The following is a 20,197-nucleotide window of genomic DNA, read 5'->3' as shown; positions in this document are numbered from 1 at the left end:
CCAGACATGCTGAGTTTGTGTGTGAGAAAGAAAATGAAGAAGAGACGGATTCCTCTTGAGTGGAGACTGTTAAATTTGCAGTAATCCTGGCTCTTTACATCCAATTACATTTTTTTTATTTCACCTATCATAGATGGCTAAACGTGGACCAAGTTTAAATACATGCCTTGTTGACCACTAAACTCTCTGGAGCGATCACTTTTCCAGAGCCCAACCTATATGCACAGGTTACTTACTTGATGGATCAATACATAACAATGACAAATTGTAATTTATGCATAGAAGAGAATATTTGTCGCTCAGGGTTGACCTGTGGATTCTTTGGTACTCTCTGAGCTTGGTAGTTTTCTTGCAGAGGTTTCATTACCAAACTAGGTAACATCATCAGTGCAATATGCATTGAGCACTAATAATTTACCTAGTTGGTTATGAAACCTCAGCAAGAAAGCCACTGAGCTCAGAGAGCATCAAGGGCATAAATTGTTTCAACTCCTACCCTCAAAACGACACTATAGGACACTGCACACCAGAACAGCTAGACAAAAGGAGAGTTTTTTTTTCCATAATGCCATTACTCTGCTAAACAACCAATCCACACAACACTGTCAAATTATTTACTAAGACTGTATTTCTATTATTCTTCTCATCCTTCCTAGTACCTATCTTTTCCCACTTTTATCATTGTTGCTTGTATCTTTATAATTTATATTGTTTTATTCGGTTTCCTAGTATGATTTGATTGCCTATTTAGTATCCTATGACTGTTACTAAGTGTTGTATCTTATGATTCTTGATGAATGTATTCTATTTTATTTTTCTTTATGTACACTGAGAGTATGTGCACCAAAGAAAGATTCTTGTGTGTCCTATCACACTTGGCCAATAAAGAATTCTATTCTGTTCTGTTCTGTTCTGTTCTGTTCTGTTCTGTTCTATTCGATTCGATTCGATTCTACCCTACCCTATCCTACCCTATTCTATTCTAAACAGCTTCCTCTTCTGGAAAACAATTTACTATTCAGATGGTTGTTTGTTATATCTGAACTTTGCTTCTAGTAGACTCCTGTAAGTCTCACAAAATCTGGTGATCATAGTTTATTCAGACCTAGGCTGATTTGTTTATATTGGTTCTGTATTCTATAGGGATAGAGTCAAGATCATGTGAAGCATTAATATCCCTTTATAATGCCTTGGTTAGACCACACTTGGAATATTGCATCCAGTTTTGGTTACCATGATGTAAAAATATGTCGAGACTCTAGAAAGGGTACAGAGAAGAGCAACAAAGATGATTAGGGAATTGGAGGCTAAAACATTTGAAGAATGGTTGCAGGAATTGGGTGTGTCTAACAAAGGACCACAGGTGACATGATAGCAGTCTTCCAATATTTAAGAAGCTGCCACAAAAAAGAAAGGGTCAATTCATTCTTCAAAGCATCTGAAGGCAGAACAAGAAACAATGAATGGAAACTAATCAAGGAGAGAACCAACCTAGAACCTAGAATTTAAGCAAGAAAAATTAATCAGTGGAAAAAAATTCTCCAGTGCTACAACACTGGACATTTTTTTAAAAAAGAGATTGGACACCCATTTGAAAAGATATAAAGTTTCCTGCTTCAGTAGAGGGGTTGGTCTAGAAGACCTCCAAGGCCCCTTTTAATTCTGTTATTCTATTATTTTCCACTCTTTGCAGAAGGGCATAGGTTTGATATTGCGAGCTAACTTTTTAAAGAGAAAGATGGCACACAACTTGACAGAGGGAAAATACCTTCAGTGCAGCCTAAAATATCCCTCATATTACTCTTAACACCTGAAGCTTTTATGCCACATGGATTTCCAGGCTCAGATTGAAGTACAATTCACTTTTCTTGGTCTCTCCAATTACTTCCTTTTTTTTCCTTGAACAGCTTATGGAAGGAAAACATTCACATGCCTCCAAAGGGGCAAAATGCTTTCTCGGCTGATCTCAAACCAGAATGATTTCCCCCAAAAGTCCACATTTCAGCATTAAATAAGCAAAAATCAGTGACACATGGCAAAGGAATCAAAAAAGTCAAGACAACAGCTTGGATTGCACAGCTGTGGCCCCTGACACCAATGGAAAAAAAAGGATTTTAAAAAATCCAATATGATTTACCTGTGTTAAAGAATCTTACATGGGTTTTATCTTTTTTATGTTTAATTCTACTTACATTGGACTTTTTAAACTTTTAATGTGTTTTGATTGTACCTTTATATTTGTATTTTATTTTACTCCCCTTACAATCATATCTTCTTTCCTTGCATACATGGGAAAGTAGATGGCAATCCTAATAAGATTTAGGCACCTGTTTAAAGCATTACTACTACTACTACTACTACTACTACTACTACTACTACTACTAGCAATAAACAGTATTATCTCATTTTCTTGACTTTATATCTGTTTCTAATGCCCATACTTGTTTTTAAGTCTTCCATTTTTTTAGCGAATTTCTATGCATAAATTGTCCTACAAAATGTTCAACTATTTTATTTATTTATTTATTTATTTATTTATTTATTTATTCATTCATTCATTCATTCATTCATTCGCTTGCTTGCTTGCTTGCTTGCTTGCTTGCTTGCTTGCTTACTTACTTACTCACTTACTTACTTATTTATTTATTTATTTATTTATTTATTATTTATTTATTATTTATTTATTTATTTATTTATTTATTAAATCGATTTATAGGCCACCCAATCCCGGAGGACTCCGGGCGGAGTCTGAAAGAAATCAATTGATTAATCAATATTACAGTTTGGATATTCTGTAGAATTCACCCAGTGAAAATATATCATATCATATCATAACATAACATAACATAACATAACATAACATAACATAACATAACATAACATGACATAGTGTATGTTTGTGTTTGTGTTTGTGTGTCTGTGTGTTCAAAAAAAGATAAATGACTTCTTTGAAAATAGTTTTCTATTTTACTGTAAAGCATGGTATAGGTATTATAGAATAATTCCTTTGTATTTTGCTTTTTTTAAAATCAAACTTTAAAACAAAACAAGGTTAAAGTCATAAGTTGAACTGGCCTACCCCCTTTTTGTTTCTAACTACTATTTTTAAATTGCCAGTAAATCATTTAAACAAATCATTTGAAATCTCTCGATAACGCTATGTAACCAACCAATTCATTATTCTGTAAGTCATACCTACCCAAGTAAACAGCAGTAAAGAACCTGTTAGCTTTTCCCTTTTATTAACATCTCAAAAATACCAGATAAAAATTGTGGGAATAAAATTGCAGCTTTTGTTTGATTTAATGTTTGCAAATTATCGTGCAGAATAGAAACTTCCCACATACAAACACAATCATTCTTTTGTTTTATCTTCATGACTTCATCCTTCAGACTACATTTAAACTGTCACATCATTAGCACTTGTTTTGTTTATAAAACAAATATGCTTCTATTTTACAGCAGATCTTCAGATTATTAAGAAGTGAAATTTATTCGGCATTCCCAGCTCTGTATACATACATATCATTACGTATAAACCATGAATTAATAATAGGACGCTGAATTATTTTTAGTTGATCAATTATATTACTCTAAGAATGAATTGATGCATTTATTGATTACACTTAAATTCATTTGCAAATCATTAACAGAAGCTAAACGTAATTCCAATTTAAAGCCCACCAAAAGTATGAACACAAGACGGTTTAATAAAGTGTAGCTGCTCTTTATTGCTAAAGAACGTCCTATCTCCTCACTATCTTCTCTTTCATTTCCTGAAAAACAGAATTAAAGTTTATTTCTCACCCTAGTTGGTATATCTGTTGATGTCTTTATATCTAAAATTGGGAGTGGATCCCCCCCCCCCCCGAGAATATCTTCATCATAAACTTTTGCTTTGGGGATTTCTGGGGACCACCAAGTCAGTGACACCTGCAATTCCTCCCTTAGCAAGTTTTATTTGCTTCCAAATCCTACCTGGAAAATATGCTCCCAATGTAAAATATCCATGTGGTAGAAGGCAGAATGCAAAGTCTTTCAGCTGTTTATAAGACACTAGTTGATAACTTGGCATTGCCCAGGTATTTATTTATAGGGGGGAAAATGTCCAGCCAAACGAAATTTCTAATGTTGGATTTTCCCCCTTACCAGAGGGAGCCCCCTTGTGGAGTACTGTGAATCCATTACCACGGCAATTCTACTGTGCTGCACAGTAGAAGTCATTTTAAGGCACAACAGGTTATATCTTAACAGAACACACACCCCAAGGGGTGTTAGGGGTGTCTTACTCCCCACAGTATTTGTTTCCAGAGGGTAAGTATCTGTGTACCAAGTTTGATTAAATTGCTTGAAGTATTCCAGAGTTATGCCTAAACACACACATGCGCGCGCGCGCACACACACACACACATTTAGATAGATAGATAGATAGATAGATAGATAGATAGATAGATAGATAGATAGATAGATGATAGATGATAGATGATAGATAGATAGATAGACAGACAGACAGACAGACAGACAGACAGACAGACAGACAGACAGACAGACAGAAGATGTCTAATGTGTTTATCTCAGTCATCCAGATCATTGTTGTCCCAAAGGTGGCGAGGTGGCGCAGTGGTTAGGGTGCAGTACTGCAGGCCACTTCAGCTGACTGTTATCTGCAGTTCAGTGGTTCTAATCTCACCAGCTCAAGGTTGACTCAGCCTTCCATCCTTCCAAGGTGGGTGAAATGAGGACCCAGACTGTGGGGGCGATATGCTGACTCTGTAAACTGCTTAAAGAGGGCTGAAAGCCCTATGAAGCGGTATATAAGTCTAACTGCTATTGCTATTGCTAAAGGTGCTTTTTTCAAGAGGCAACTGGACTTCCTTGTTCTTTTTCTTTGAAGACGTTATCCTTCTCATCTAAGAGAAGCTTCTTCAGCTCTTATGAGAAGCGAAATATCTTCAAAGAAAAACAAGAAAGTCCAATTGCCTCTTGAAGAATAAAGCATTTTTAGGACAATGTGTGTAAAACTTCAGAAATAATTCCGGAGTGGTGGCTGTTAGAACTCTTACAACATTTTAAGGCAACTGGATCATGTCCCAGGCTCCCCTGAAAAGTGTCTTCATGAATTAATAAACAACTTGCCTCCAGAAGTTGTGAATGCTCCAACACTGGAAGTATTTAAGATGATGTTGGATAACCATTTGTCTGAAGTGGTGTAGGGTTTCCTAAACAAGGGGTTGGACTAAAAGACCTCCAAGGTCTCTTCCAACTCTGTTATTCTATTCTATTCTATTCTATTCTATTCTATTCTATTCTATTCTATCCTATTCTAATTGCAGATCAAAACTATATTTGCTATCTGAAGCATCTCTCTGGAAATGAATCTAAAGGCACCATTTATGCCATTTTACAGGGTGTTGGTTGGAAACCTTGTTCATAAGGAAACCAACATGGTCAAGCTAAGCTATTATGTATATCCTTGGTTCAGAACCAACAAACCATGATTTGGATCCTTCTCCAATCCAGACATAGGACATCCTATCTAGGTCTGCATACAAATACAGTGGGCTCTACTGAATTCAGTAAGGGCTATTTTAGCACCAATTTCAAGCTGGACTTAAATGTCTTTTAGAAGATCTTCACTCTTTGTTCGGGAGATCCTCTAGCGAAGATTCTGTGCGGTTTGGTGACCCCCCCAAATTCCACTCCTGGCTGGCCTCGCCCACCCCTCCCCTCCTCGGAGTCTCCACGCAGCCCATTCATCATGCCAAGTAAGTGCAGAGCCTGCACGGAGGCTTGGGGAGGTTAAAAACAGGCCTAATGGAAGTTCCAGAAGTCCAGAAATGGGACTGTTTCCGGCCTCTGGAGAGCCTCCAGAGCCTGGGGGAAGCAGTTTTCACCCTCCTGGAGGGTGAAAAATGCCCCCCCTGCTGGGGTGCAGGAGGCCGACTAAACCACGCCCACCATGGCCACGCCCACATAGCAGCCGGGCATAGGACCCCTTGCTAACATTTTTGAAGCCCATCCCTGGATGTTTTTTACTGCATGGTAAACTGCTTAGAATTGAGGGCAGGATAGCAGAAGGAAGGAAGGAAAAAAGGAAGGAAGGAAGGAAGGAAGGAAGGAAGGAAGGAAGGAAGGAAGGAAGGAAGGAAGGATTTTTTTGCCTGCAAATCTGATTTTAATCTCAACTCTTGACTACAAGAGCAAAAAAAAGGACCCCCATGGTCATAGCAATAGCAATAGCAGTTCGATTTATATACCACTTCATAGGGCTTTAGGCCCTCGCTAAGCGGTTTACAGAGTCAGTATATTGCCCCCACAGTCTGGGTCCTCATTTCACCCATCTCGGAAAGATGGAAGGCTGAGTCAACCTTTGAGCCGGTGAGATTTGAACCGCTGAACTGCAGTTAGCAGTCAGCTGAAGTGGCCTGCAGTACTGCACTCTAACCACTGCGCCACCTCGGCTCCTGTTGCCCTACCCAGCAATGGGGTAGCGAATCCATTACTGCAATTTTGGAAGCCCACCCCTGGCTCTAAGTGAAATCATATTCAGATAGTCACAAGTTCTGAAAAGCTCTCAAAAGAACCACAAAATGTTACTTTGACTGGAAAATTTTAAATTTCCCAGGCCTGGAAGCATACCACAAGTAGAAGAATGGACCAACTGCCAGTGAATCAGAATGCCTCTGCCCTGCCTTGATATTCCCCATTAGAGACCCTAAGTTTGTTACTGCTGCCCTCAATGACATTTCTATCATCAGAATTCTCTTTTGTGTGTGTGTGGTGGTGGGGAATGGATGGCCAGGTGTCTCCCTTGGCTAACAAAAGTGTTCTCAGACAGGAAGCTGGAGAGAACTTTGCCAAGTTAGAGGAATTCTGGCTCGGCTATTGCTTTGCGGTTCAATTTTCAGCTTCATTTGGATAATAAGATTGAATTAGGTATCTCCCTGTGTAGGGCTAAATAATAACACAGAAACAATAAATATCTTTTATCCTTTCTCAAACCAGCTATTAATTTTGTACACCTCTCATGTCTGGAATCTTACAAATTTATGAACATAATTACGCTCCCGTTTTTCATAGAGAGACATAATGCTATTTTTTATGGTTTATTATATATTAATCTTTGATACCCCAATCTACCTGAATCTATTAAAGTCTTAATGTGGTGCTCCGTAGTCTTACAGGACTTTAACAGTATAAACTAAGCTTCCAAACTATTTTAAGTTCCCTACCTCTCTTCTCTCTCCATCCCTCCCTCCCTCCCTCCAGCGGTGGGATTCAGCCAGTTCGTACCAGTTCTGGAGAACCGGTTGTTAACTTTCTAAGCAGTTTGATGAACTGGTTCTTGGAAGAAATCATTAGGGAAGAGAACCGGTTGTTAAATTAATTGAATCTCACCACTGCCTCCGTCCCTCCCTCCCACTCTCTCATTTTGTCTCTTTTAATACAAAACCTTCCTTTTGACAGCTCTGTAATCCCTTAATTCAGGGTAGAATTGGAGCACCTGGCTGGAGCTGAGAGTTTATTGGCCGGATGCCCTTCCTGGCATCACACAAAGTTCACAACAGATTTTTTTTTCTTTGCACCAGAGGTGAGTTGCTACCGGTTCAGCTGAACTGGTAGTGGCATGCTGGCCTGGGTCGCAGAACCAGCAGCAATCCAGGCTAGAGACGCCTCTGAACTGGTTCCCCAGTTGCCGTCATCACTGCCGCCATCTGTTCTGCCACAGATTGTCCAATTGTTCTGCCGCAGAACAATTTCTATTGAACTGCGCATGCGTGCACAATGTACATTCAGCGCACACAAGCGAACCAGCAGTAACGCCGGCCAGAACTCAGCCCTGCTTTGCACCCTAGGAGAGAAACTTCTGCTGCTACCTAGGGTGGAACTCTCAAGACCGGTGTCTTCACCACTAGATCACCATGCCCCTCTCCTGTCGCTTCCAATACTAGCAACTTGAAATTATATTCATACTAGGAGGGAAGTTCCTAGTTTATACTTAGTTCTTCTTTTAAAACTAGGGAGGTATTGGAAAGTTTTATTTGGAGTGTTATGCTCAGCTATTTGCTTCATCCTGGAATCAGATGACTGTAAAAAAAAAAAATCCACCTAAGATAGGCAAGATCCATAAATGTGCAGGTAACTTCCCTAGGGATTTTTCTGCCTAATATCCCCTGTGCTTGCTTAAAACTTCAAATCCTTCCTAGGAAATTTTGAGAAAACCTAGTAACTCCCTTATCTTTATCCTCAAACACATTTCTTTAAAACCCAAATTCTTAAAGCAGCTTTTTATTAAAGGCACATTTCTGCAGGTCAATCAATGCCATCTGAAACTTTTCATTCCAAAAGGCTCCGTCAGTTGAGTGCCCTCTGTGAAGTTTAGGATGATCCCTGGGAAACTTTATTGTTCAACAGAGAAGAATCCCCAAAGCCTCAGCAGCACATTTGCCCACGAAGCCTATTTTACAAGTGGCGTTTTTGTGGATTTTTAGACCGGTGAAGGTCTAGAGGTGAAGATGCTCACCTCTCGCTTGGAAGGTTCAGAAGTTCAATCCTAGGCAATGAAAGATGTTTCTTTATCAGGCCGCACAGAGGAAATATCTACTGTGAACTCCATGTAGGTGTCAAGAAGTGTGACGGCCAGTAAATGCTCATCAACATTCCGTCACCCCGACTCCACCCCGAATAATGGAATTAAAGAGTTGTAAAAAGAAGAAAAATAAGTGGATTTGAAAAACTCGTTTGATCACGTTGCTGCCTTTAAATAGTTCAAATGAAGGAAGTGTTAGTTGAAACGAAAGACATCTGTTCCCAGCACCTTTTTTTTTCTGCCTTGCTCTGTGGTGACCTACCTGGATATTTGTCAGGAGGGTTTCTATGGACGACAATCCATCAGGAAATAGAAAAGGAGATGGGAAGCCGGGAGGAAGAGGTTGACCGTGGCCAGTTAGCGAAAGTTTGTCAAGGCTGTCTCTTGTGGTTGGTGTGGAAAGCGGGGTCTCATCTGTATGTGATTGAAACAAAAATATAGAACAAGTTACGCTTGTCTGTTTTTATTAGACCTCAGTAATGGCTTCCCTAGTGATTTCCAGAACATTTATTGCAAATTGGTTCCTGCTATCGGGAGAAAGTGCTTTCTGCTGAATTTTCTTTAATGAAAAAGCGGTGGAGATACAACCAGATAGCATTAATGAGTAACTTTATAAGCCTTTTAAATGCAGCCTCTAATGAGACTGAGTTTACAGTGCCATAGAATCTTTTTAAAACTAATATTATCTCACACATACTTGTGATAATATATTTAGGCTGGCTTTATGAGTAAGTTCCCAATTATCTCATTTGAGCCTGCGCACTGTCTGTGTGGACAGTGGAATGTTTCTTGCTATGATACATATTTTACACGGACTACTTATGATTTATGTTCAAATTATTCTGTGCGTTGACCAGAGTCAACTATCTCCTTCATCAAGAACAACAAAGTGAATACTCTTCCTCAATTAAGTTTAGGTTTTATTTGACTTGTATGCCACTCTATTCCCGAGGGACTCATGGCGGCTAACAAAACCAAGGGGGGTGGAAGGACGATACAAAAAGGAAAACCACAATAAAAACAAAACAACAGTACAAAACAGTCTAAAAGGTCTCAACACGCATGCCCATTCGAGTAGGGGATGGGACTCAGCAGCCCCAGGCTGCTGCCCATTTCTGAAGAGATGATCTCCATTCCAACAGACATCTTAGAGATGTGAACATTTTGGTCTCTTTTTGCCCTACAACATATTCCAAAGTTGTGTTCAGAATCTGGAAATTAGGAAATCCACTTGGAATAGATACTACCAAGCTTTCGGTTTTTCTGAATACGGACTCTTGTTTTTCATCACCGCGTAAGAATTTCTACAATTAAATGATGTTTATACATAAAGAAAACTACAGCATAGTTCATCTAATGAACTAAGAACACCCTACATGGCAGTGGATCTGGATACTTGAGAGACCGCCTTCTGCCAATTACATCCCTGCGACTAATAAGATCACATAGATTAGGCCTCCTCCGCATTCCATCGGCCAGCCAATGTCGGCTGGCAACTACAAGGAGGAGGGCCTTCTCAGTAGTAGCCCCGACCCTTTGGAACGAGCTCCCCGTAGAGATTCGCACCCTCTCCACCGTCCAGGCCTTCCGCACAGCCCTTAAGAACTGGCTCGCCCGTCAGGCCTGGGGACAAGGATAGTTACCCCTCCCGAATGATGAATGTATGTTGTTTACCATTTTATTATATGTCTCTATCTTAACGTCTGTATTCCCCTTCCCCGATTTTATGTGAGCCGCCCTGAGTCCCCTCAGGGAAAAGGGCGGCCTACAAATACTAATAAAATCTATAAATCTATAAATCTATAAGAAAAAAAATGTCAGTAAAAAAAGCCATCTAAGAAAGCTCAGACTCCCCAAAGAGCTGCTGATTCAGTTCTACCGAGGAATTATTGAGTCTGTCATCTGCACCTCCATAACTGTCTGGTTTGGCTCGGCAACCAAACAAGACAGACACAGACCTCAGAGGATAATTACAACTGCAGAAAAAACAATTGCTACCAACCTGCCTTCCACTGAGGACCTGTACACTGCATGAGTCAAAAAGAGGGCTGTGAAAATATCTACAGACCCTTCACATCCTGGACATAAATTGTTTCAACTCCTACCCCCAAAACAACGCTTTAGGGCACTGCACACCAGAACAACTAGACACAAGGACAGTTTTTCCCCAAATGCCATCACTCTGCTTAACAACTAATTCCCACAACACGCTCAAATAATTTACTAAGACTGTATTACTATTATTATTCCCTTCCTTCCTAGTATCTATCTCTTCCCACTTACGATTATAACCATGTTGTTTGTATCTTTCAATGTATATTGTTTTATTTGTTTATTAGTATGATTTGATAGCTTATTAGTAACCTTGATTATCAATAAGTATTGTATCTTTTTATTCTTGATGAATATGTTTAATTCTCCTTACGTACACTGAGAACATATGCACCAAAGACAAATTCCTTGTATGTCCAATCACACTTGGCCAATAAAGAATTCTATTCTATTCTATTCTATTCTATTCTATTCTATTCTATTCTATTCTATTCTATTCCATTCCATTCCATTCCATTCCATTCTGCATTCCAATGCATTCTATTCTATTCTATTCTATTCTATTCTATTCTATTCTGCATTCCAATGCATTCTATTCTATTCTATTCTATTCTATTCTATTCTATTCTATTCTATTCTATTCTGCATTCCAATGCATTCTATTCTATTCTATTCTATTCTGCATTCCAATGCATTCTATTCTATTCTATTCCATTCCATTCCATTCTATTCTGCATTCCAGTGCATTCTATTCTATTCTATTCTATTCTATTCCATTCCATTCCATTCCATTCTGCATTCCAATGCATTCTATTCTATTCTATTCTATTCTATTCCATTCCATTCCACTCCATTCTATTCTGCATTCCAATGCATTTTATTCTATTCTATTCTATTCTATTCTATTCTATTCTATTCTATTCTAGTCTAGTCTAGTCTAGTCTAGTCTAGTCTAGTCTAGTCTAGTCTAGTCTATTTTATCTGAAAAGAACTTCAAGGTTTCTTCCCTATTTTTCTTGGCAACAAGTTCAGATAGGAGGTTCTTGTTGTAGTTTAAAATAATCTTACTTAGAACATTCCAATACAAAGACAATAGCTAGTAATGGCAGTCTTGACAGCAGCAGTGATGGCAGTAATTTATTTTTTAAAAGAGTAATTTGGGGAACTGTCCTTCTGTTTTGTAATTTTTGGGGAAAATATTAAAGGTAGAGAACTGTGGGAAAACCTTTAAACAGGAAAAGGAATAATTAAGTTATAACTGCGGCTAGCCTAGAACGCCAGTTTTTCCAATATAATGCATTTTGATTGTTTTCTCTAAAGTAGCTGTACTTTTTCCCCTCAGTCTTCTGTACTTCACAGAAGACTGAGGGGAAAAAGATTAACATTTTTGTTTATACAGAAATAGAAGAAAGAAGAAAGAAACTCACGCAAGAAAGCAGTTCTTCTGAATTTTAATAAATATATAATCTATGCTGAGTTACTGCTAAACACCAATCCAGTGCAGCTGTTTAAAGTTTTGTCTCATTTTTGGCCTTCTGAGGAATGAGCAAGTGTTTTAATTTTGCAAATTAAAGTGTTGTTAAAAAGAAGACGTAGAGTTTTATGCAGGGGTGGGCGGCTGGGGCTTTGCAGAGGTTTGGGAGAACTTCTAGCTAAGATTTTATGCAGTTTGGAGAACCCCCAAATCCCATTCCTGGCTGGATCACCGCCCACCCAGCCCCTCCCAGGAGTCCCCATGTGGCCCATTTTTGATGCAGATAAAATCCAAGGCGTGCACGGAGGCTCAGAGAGGGCGAAAAATGGGCCTACTGGATGTTCGGGCCTATTTCCTGCTTCCAGAGGGCCTCCGGAGCCTGGGGAGGCCATTTTCATCCTCCAGGAGGCTCGAGAAAAGCCTCCTGAGCCCGGGAAGGGCACAAAAGCCCCCGCCCTGCTGTGGTGCAGGAGGCCAACTTGGCCACCCACCCCCCCATGGCCACATGCACACAGCAACCGGGCAGAGAACCCCTGCTAACATTTTTGAAGCCCATTCCTGAATGTTTTTTAGTGCATGGAAAGCTGCTTGGAATTGATGGCGGGAGGGCAGAAGGAAGGAAGGAAGGAAGGAAGGAAGGAAGGAAGGAAGGAAGGAAGGAAGGAAGGCAGGAAGGAAGGAAGGAAGGAAGGAAGGAAGCATTTTTTGTTTCTGCAAATCTGATTTTAATCTCAACTCTTGACCACAAGAACCAAAAATTAATAAAAAAAAGATCCAAATAACATCAAGAGAAAGAGTGTTGGTTATAGAAGGAACTTCCCACTCTTATTTTGCTTAAGCAAAGTGAAAATGAGACCACAAAGTGGCCTCTATCACCAATCTCTATGATATTCTGTATTTTCTCACTACTTTGGGGGACACTTATTTAATATCTCGGGGTGCTTTTCAGTGCTTTTATATCAAAGCTGCCAACCTTGTTTTCGCTTGAGAGGTTTTTAACTGTTGGAACCATACCTACCATTAATAATGTGTCTGTATAATGGAGAGAGAGGGGGGGAGAGGGAGCGAGAGGGAAAGGGAGAGAGGGATGGAGGGAGGGAGAGAGAGAGAGAAAGGGAGAGATCCTTTGTTTTTCTCTTTACTCTCTTCTGAGTGCCGGAGAGAGGGGGGGAGAGGGAGGGAGAGGGAAAGGGAGAGAGGGAGAGAGAGAAAGAGAGAAAGAGAGGGAGGGATGGAGGGAGGGAGAGAGAGAAAGAGAGAAAGAGGGAGGGAGGGAGGGAGGGAGGGAGGGAGAGAGAGAGAGAGAGAGAGAGAGAGAGAGAGAGAGAGAGATATCCTTTGTTTTTCTCTTCACTTTCTGAGTGCCCCCAAGTTTAAAACCAGGAAATACTTGTTCCTCGTACACATGTAATGAGTCCTGTCTGAATTCAACATTCTTTTCTATACAATCGCTAACCGAAACAACAGTAGCTATACTGACCTATAATGTCAGAAGAAGGGACTGAACTCAAGTTGAACTATTTTGATGAATGTTTAACTTAAAGACAAATAATCTTTCATAATGCGACTTTGTGTGTGTGTGTGTGTGTGTGTGTGTGTCTGTGTGTCTGTGTGTGTTTTATATCCTGCATGAAATAAACTCCGGGTGAACATATTTGAAAGAAAACAAATGCATATCTCATATACAGGAAGAGTGGCTATTTGTAGATGCGAGATAAGCAATGACTGAAAGAAACTTGGGAAAAAGTCCTGTTTTTTTTTTCCCCTAAAGGAAAAGACACCGTATTGTAAATATGAACTAATTAAAAATAGCACGACTGTCTTTAAACAGAGCAGTGCCATAACCTTGCTTCTAGCAAATCATTAACAGGGTGTGAGAGATGAAGATGCTTAATTCCTTTTGCATAAAAACAACCAAAGGATACCACATGTTCTCAAAACCTTTGTCTGTATCCCTAAGCAATGTTTGTTTATGACACCACATTTCTCACTGATCTTTCCCATCCAGACCATCCCCGATGCCCAGAAAGACTGCAGAAGGAGGAGGAGGTGGGAAATGTTCACCCTTTTACTGATGGAATTGCGCCTATAAGGGGAGTAACAAGACCAGATCCATCCCTTGAGGTAAATTATCTTGTAGTCCTCGGCAAAAGGCCCCAATTGAGCCCAATACTCCTGCTGTTAAGTGAGACATTTGTTAAGCAGGTTTTGTCCCATTTTACGATCTTTCTCAACACAGTTGTTAAGTGAAACATTGCCATTAGCAATGACATAGTTGTTAAATGAACCTGGCTTCCCCATTGACTTTGCTCATCAGAGGTTTACAAAAGTTGATGCCATGATCCCAGGGCACTGCAATTGTCATAAATACAATACAATACAATAGCAGAGTTGGAAGGGACCTTGGAGGTCTTCTAGTCCAACCCCCTGCCTAGGCAGGAAACCTTATACCGTTTCAGACAAATGGCTATCCAACATCTTCTTAAAGACTTCCAGTGTTGGCGCATTCACAACTTCTGGAGGCAAGCTGTTCCACTGATTCATTGTTCTAACTGTCAGGAAATTTCTCCTTCATTCTAAGTTGCTTCTCCCCTTGATTAGTTTCCACCCATTGCTTCTTGTCCTACCCTCAGGTGCTTTGGAGAATAGTTTGACTCCCTTTTCTTTGTGGCAACCCCTGAGATATTGGAACACTGCAATCATGTCTCCCCTAGTCCTTCTTTTCATCAGACTAGACATACCCAGTTCCTGCAACCGTTCCTCATATGTTTTAGCCTCCAGTCCCCTAATCCTCTTTGCTGCTCTTCTCTGCACTCTTTCTAGAGTCTCCACATCTTTTCTACATCGTGGCAACCAAAACTGAATGCAGTCTTACAAGTGTGGCCTTACCAAGGCATTATAAAGTGGTATTAACACTTCAGGTGATCTTGATTCTATCCCTCTGTTGATGCAGCCTAGAACTGTGTTGGGTTTTTTGGAAGCTGCTGCACATGGCTGGCTCATATTTAAATGGTTGTCCACTAGGATTCTAAGATCCCTCTATGAGTCAGTTGTCAAGTATCTGAGTTTTGATCATGTGACCTCAGGGATGCTGCAATGGTCATGCGAAAAATGGTCACAAGTTATTTTTTTCAATGCCTTTGTACCTTCAAACAGTCCCTAAATGAACTGTCGTAAGTCAAAGTTTATCTGTATTGTATTGCACGGCCCATATTCCTACAGAGGGTTTTGAACTGAGACAGCCATTCCAACTTTTCAAGCTCAAAACTACACTCTAACATGCAAGAAGCACATTTGCTGATTTTTGAAATGTAGCATGACTTTTATTTAATTAGATAATTTCAACATTTAGAAAAACTTGGGATGCCAAGTTACTCAACCCCGATAATCCAACCACCAACCTTTCAACCTACTAACTACCCTTTTTCTGTCTTTGAGCAACAGCGTGGTCTATCTCGATTAGCAATTGTAATGTTTCTTCACAGGTTGCTAAATTACAAATATATTTTTCAAGGGAAATAAAAGAACAGGACTTCTTTTCTTACTATCATCACTTCATTCCACAAATGACACTTTAGAAGTTGGTCTCTTCTAATCTTCTTTCCTCCTATAAAACTTCCTTCCTTCCTTCCTTCCTCCCTCCCTCCCTCCCTCCATCCATCCATCCATCCTTTCCTTCCTTCCTCAACTCTAAGCAGTAAAACCATCTATTCCCTCCCTTCTGCCTTTCCTTAAGTATCTATCCTCTGCATGCTAAACTAAGCAACTTCTCCTCAGTCACTATATAAATCTTAACATTCCTCCCTTCATCGAAAAGATGTGTAAGAAGCAAGGAGAGAAAAAAAAGAAGCTTTCCTTTCATCGTAGAAGTTAAAATTTGATTATTTCCTAAGCTGTTGGAATACATTCCATAACACCAAGATTACAAAAGCTGTTTGCAGAGATATTCACTGATGCGGCTAAAAATCACAATTAAATTTGAGGCAAAGGTGGAGAGACATGGATATAGTCTTTCATGCAAAGAGTTCATTACCAGACCGAATCTAATAGTTGTGCAACAAAGTGTTTTTACTGTAGTTTCCATTTCACCACCCATCATTTACCATATCCTGTCGGTAGTTGGAATAAGCCCTTGGAGCAAGGCAATGACTTCTTATTCCATGGAAAGGTCAGGCATGTTCTCGGAAGTTCACACTTTTGTTTTGAAGTACATTATTAAAAACCATGAATCAGAAGAAGATGGAAAAGCTTTTCCAAGCTTTTAATATTTTCTTTGGAGAACTTCCAAAGCAGCAAAGGTTGGCCATTTCTAATCTCTAAAGTGTGATTAAGGTAAGACACACAAAAGCACAATTCTCACCAAGACAGTTGTGAAATTGGCACGTGGCTGAGCAGTTTTACCTTTCGTCCCCAGAGTTTGCAATTTTGCTAATAGCAGGTATATAGAGATACGTGTCTTTATATAGTCTTCAATCCGAATACAAAAACACGATAAAGTAAGATGTAAGGGCCTCGTGATTTCTGCTTAATTTTAATGATGCACCCACAATGTCAAATAAAGGGCAAGGAACACAGATTTTTGGTTCCGTCTTTGAACTGAGCTTTATGAATGTAATTTTTTTGACATATGCTGCGTTGTCAGTCTTAGCAAAGAATTATTCACTCCAAAACCAACCCTTGGGGAGAATAAAAAAATTGAGAAGAACAGCTGGTTTTTTCGTGAATCTCCCGTGATGAGGACGTATTACTAATTCGCGGAAAGTCCTACGGATGGTGGGTGCTGGTTTTTATTTCGCTAACCTCATTTCAAATGCCAGGGGAAAGGTTAAATAAACCTTTACATTATGAGATTCTACCTAGTATATATTTATTACTATTAATAAAGGTACTGTATCTTGATTAATGATATAAATGTCTATTCAGGTTGTTAGAGGTAACCTTACTAGCCGACATTCCAACAGGCCAAACAATAAGAAGAAACAAGTCCCCGCAGTACAGAATAATTCAAGTAATAAGATTTTGAGCTGTATGGGACTTCCTCCATTCAGGAATTTGGGACATCTGATTCCCGCAAATTATGATTTAACTCTATGTACTGCGCTCTACATGGGGCTGCCCTTGAAGAGTGTTCAAAGACTTCAGTTAGTCCAGAATGCAGCCGCGCGAGCGATTGTGGGTGTACCTAGGTACACCCACATCACACCTATCCTCCGCGAGCTGCACTGGCTACCCATTAGTCTCCGAATCCACTTCAAGGTGCTGGTCGCTACCTATAAAGCCCTACATGGCATCGGACCTGGGTACCTGAGAGACCGCCTCCTGCCGATTACCTCCCTCAGACCGATAAGATCTCACAGGTTAGGTCTCCTCCGGATTCCATCTGTCAGCCAATGTCGGCTGGCGACTCCCCAGGGGAGAGCCTTCTCTGTTGCAGCTCCAGCCCTCTGGAATGACCTCCCCGTGGAGATCTGGACCCTTACTACCCTCATGGCCTTCCGCAAAGCCACCAAGTCCTGGCTGCTCCAGCAAGCCGGGGGGCTTGTGAAACATCCAGCCCCACGGAAATTGTGAATGTTGCGCCTTTTTTAAAAAGTGTTGTCTTGTCTATTTATCCCCTTTCCCTTGTCTGTTGTGAGCCGCCTGGAGTCCTCCGAGAGTGGGCGGCATACAAGACAAATGAAATGAAATGAAATGAAATGAAATATTTAGGGATGTGGTGGCTCAATGGATAAGACGCTGAGCTTGTCGATTAGAAAGATAGGCAGCTCGGCGGTTCGAATCCCTAGCGCCGCATAACAGAGAGGTTCCCAGCTTCTGCCAATCTAGCAGTTTGAAAGCAAATAGAAAAAATAGGCACTAGGTACCTTTGGTGGGAAGGTAACAGCGTTCTGTGCACCTTCGGCATTTAGTCATGCCAGCCACATGACCATGGAGATGTCTTCGGACAGCCCTGGCTCTTCGGTTTTGAAATGGAGATGAGTACCGCCCTCTAAATTTGGGAACGACTAGTACATATGTACAAGGGGAACTTTTACCTTTACTGCCCTATTTGATGTCCCACTCACTCCCCACACACAAACATGGCAAGAGTTGTACAGGTGCTTATTCAACCACCATCCCCAATAGGTCCTCAGAAAACACTCCCACTGCACAAGTTCAGATTCTGAACTCAGCACAGCAAGAGTTGTTGAGAAACTGAATCCACAGGCACAAAAGCAATCCAGGATACAAGGCACAAACACACATGACACAGAACTGGGCATGTTGCTCCAGCAGCACTAGATTCCTCAGGCAATGCCAGTGAAACCCTTCATGAGAGGTGAGGTTGCCTCCTCATGAATAGCCTAGCCAATCAGCAAAGTGCCTGCCTCCTCTCTGTCTACTTGTCCTTGGATTCCGCCTCTTCCTCATTGCTATGGGGAGGCAGCTGCTCCTGGTCCTTGCCTGGTGCCTCCTGACCAACTTGCTGCAGCTGTAGTTCACCTGCTTCAGCCTGTCACTCATCTTATCAACCCAGCTGAGGCTGCTCCATCAGGCTAGTATTCCCTGAGCTCTCATCCTGGCCAATACTCGGCTCTAAGCTTTCCTCTGCAGAGTCAAACTTACGCTCCACTTCTGAACTCACATCTGGAGAGGGGTCTGAGGGTGGATCCATGCAGAGATTATATTCAGCCAGTTCGAACCAGTTCACCCAAACCAGTAGTGGAAATTGCAGCTGGGCCAACCCGCCCACCCACCTACCCCTGCTCTATGCCATCCCATTTAGGCATGTTTTCAAGCCAAAGCATGTGTGTGGAAGGCCGAATGCATGCATGGACATGTGTGTGCTGGTTCCACCACAAAACCGCTAAGCCCTTATCCGTGCCGACATAAGTGCGGAGGCAAATCCGCGCCATCTGAAGCACTAAGGAAAACGTGACCCTACCATGATGACATAACCGCGGAGGGCAAATCCGCGCCTCCCGAAGCACTAAACCTAACCCTAAACCTAGCCCTAAACCTAACCCTAACCCTAACCCTAAACCTAACCCTAAACCTAACCCTAAACCTAACCCTAAACCTAACCCTAAATCTAATCCTAACCCTTACCTTAATTTAAATCGGCTTTCTGCCGCCGCGCTGTTTTAAAGCGCCCTTCTGTCGCCGCGCTGTTTTCACAGCGGTGATGACGCGCGGTGATGACATCGCGGCTTTAGCGACGCGGTTTTATCACCACTATTTTGACGAGCGCAGTTTTGTCGTGCCACGGTGTGTGCTCACATTTGCAAACCGGTGGGGAAGGGAAGTGAATACCACCCTTGGATCCATGACACACACAAGTTCAAATCACTAAAAAAAGAAACACCAAAACCAGTGCATTCATTTCTATGAAACAAGCATTCCACACTCCCCATAAAGTGATGTTGGTAGATCACTTTTGCAAAGGGAACACAACCTCGGCATTCGTTGATGTTTATAATTCATATTTGTAGCTTCTGGAAAGATGGAACCTGTGTAAGCAGATTCCCTGAATCAAATCGGTGGAGTCTGTATAATACAAGGATCTTACTATTCACACTTCACTTAGAGGAACTTAGAGTTAGAGTTGGCCACCGGCCCCTCCAGCAGCTGAATCACATTAGGAGGAGGCGTGGGAGTCAGGGTCAGCTTCAAGGCAACCTGGGAGCTCTGAGGGGGAAGTGGGGATGGAGCTGTCATAGAGACAGACAGACAGACAGAGGCAGAGCCTGGGCTGTCCGTCAGCTCTCAGATGGAGAGTCAACAGCCCCCAGGTCTGGAAGTGGTTGGTGAAGAAGAAGAGAAACAGCTGGGTCCAGTGCCTAACACATGACTGTGCAGAAGGCAGAGGAGAGGAGAGCAGTGGAAATCCATGGGCTGATCCTGGGGAAGGAAGAGCCACCGCTGCTAGCAAGGCCCCTAGCTTTGGAGATAAAAGGCAGGGGGCGGATATGAATAGGTGTGGCCGACAACTATTCATCTTCCGGCTGGCCTCCCTTGCTAGCCTGTGAGAAAAACCTTTTTGCTGGGGGTTGCTGGCATTTCTAATAAAGGAATCTTTTGAGTTCACCTCACAGGTTTTG

The 20,197-nt window shown here is 41.2% G+C and overlaps 1 protein-coding gene across 1 annotated transcript in view; it reads right to left on the bottom strand.

The window, feature by feature from the left end:
• The window catches only part of LOC116514648 (dachshund homolog 1-like), a 430,376-nt gene that overhangs the window by 28,156 nt on the left and 382,023 nt on the right, over positions 1-20,197 (bottom strand). Inside the window, 1 exon segment of the mRNA XM_032226263.1 lies at positions 8,853-9,004. Within this exon segment, the coding sequence (XP_032082154.1) occupies positions 8,853-9,004 (152 nt within the window).

This window comes from Thamnophis elegans, chromosome 11 (genome assembly GCF_009769535.1).
Source record: "Thamnophis elegans isolate rThaEle1 chromosome 11, rThaEle1.pri, whole genome shotgun sequence".
NCBI classification, from domain to species: Eukaryota; Metazoa; Chordata; class Lepidosauria; order Squamata; family Colubridae; genus Thamnophis; species Thamnophis elegans.
Note: the sequence above shows the minus strand (reverse complement) of the source record. Positions and strands in the feature narration are given on the sequence as shown.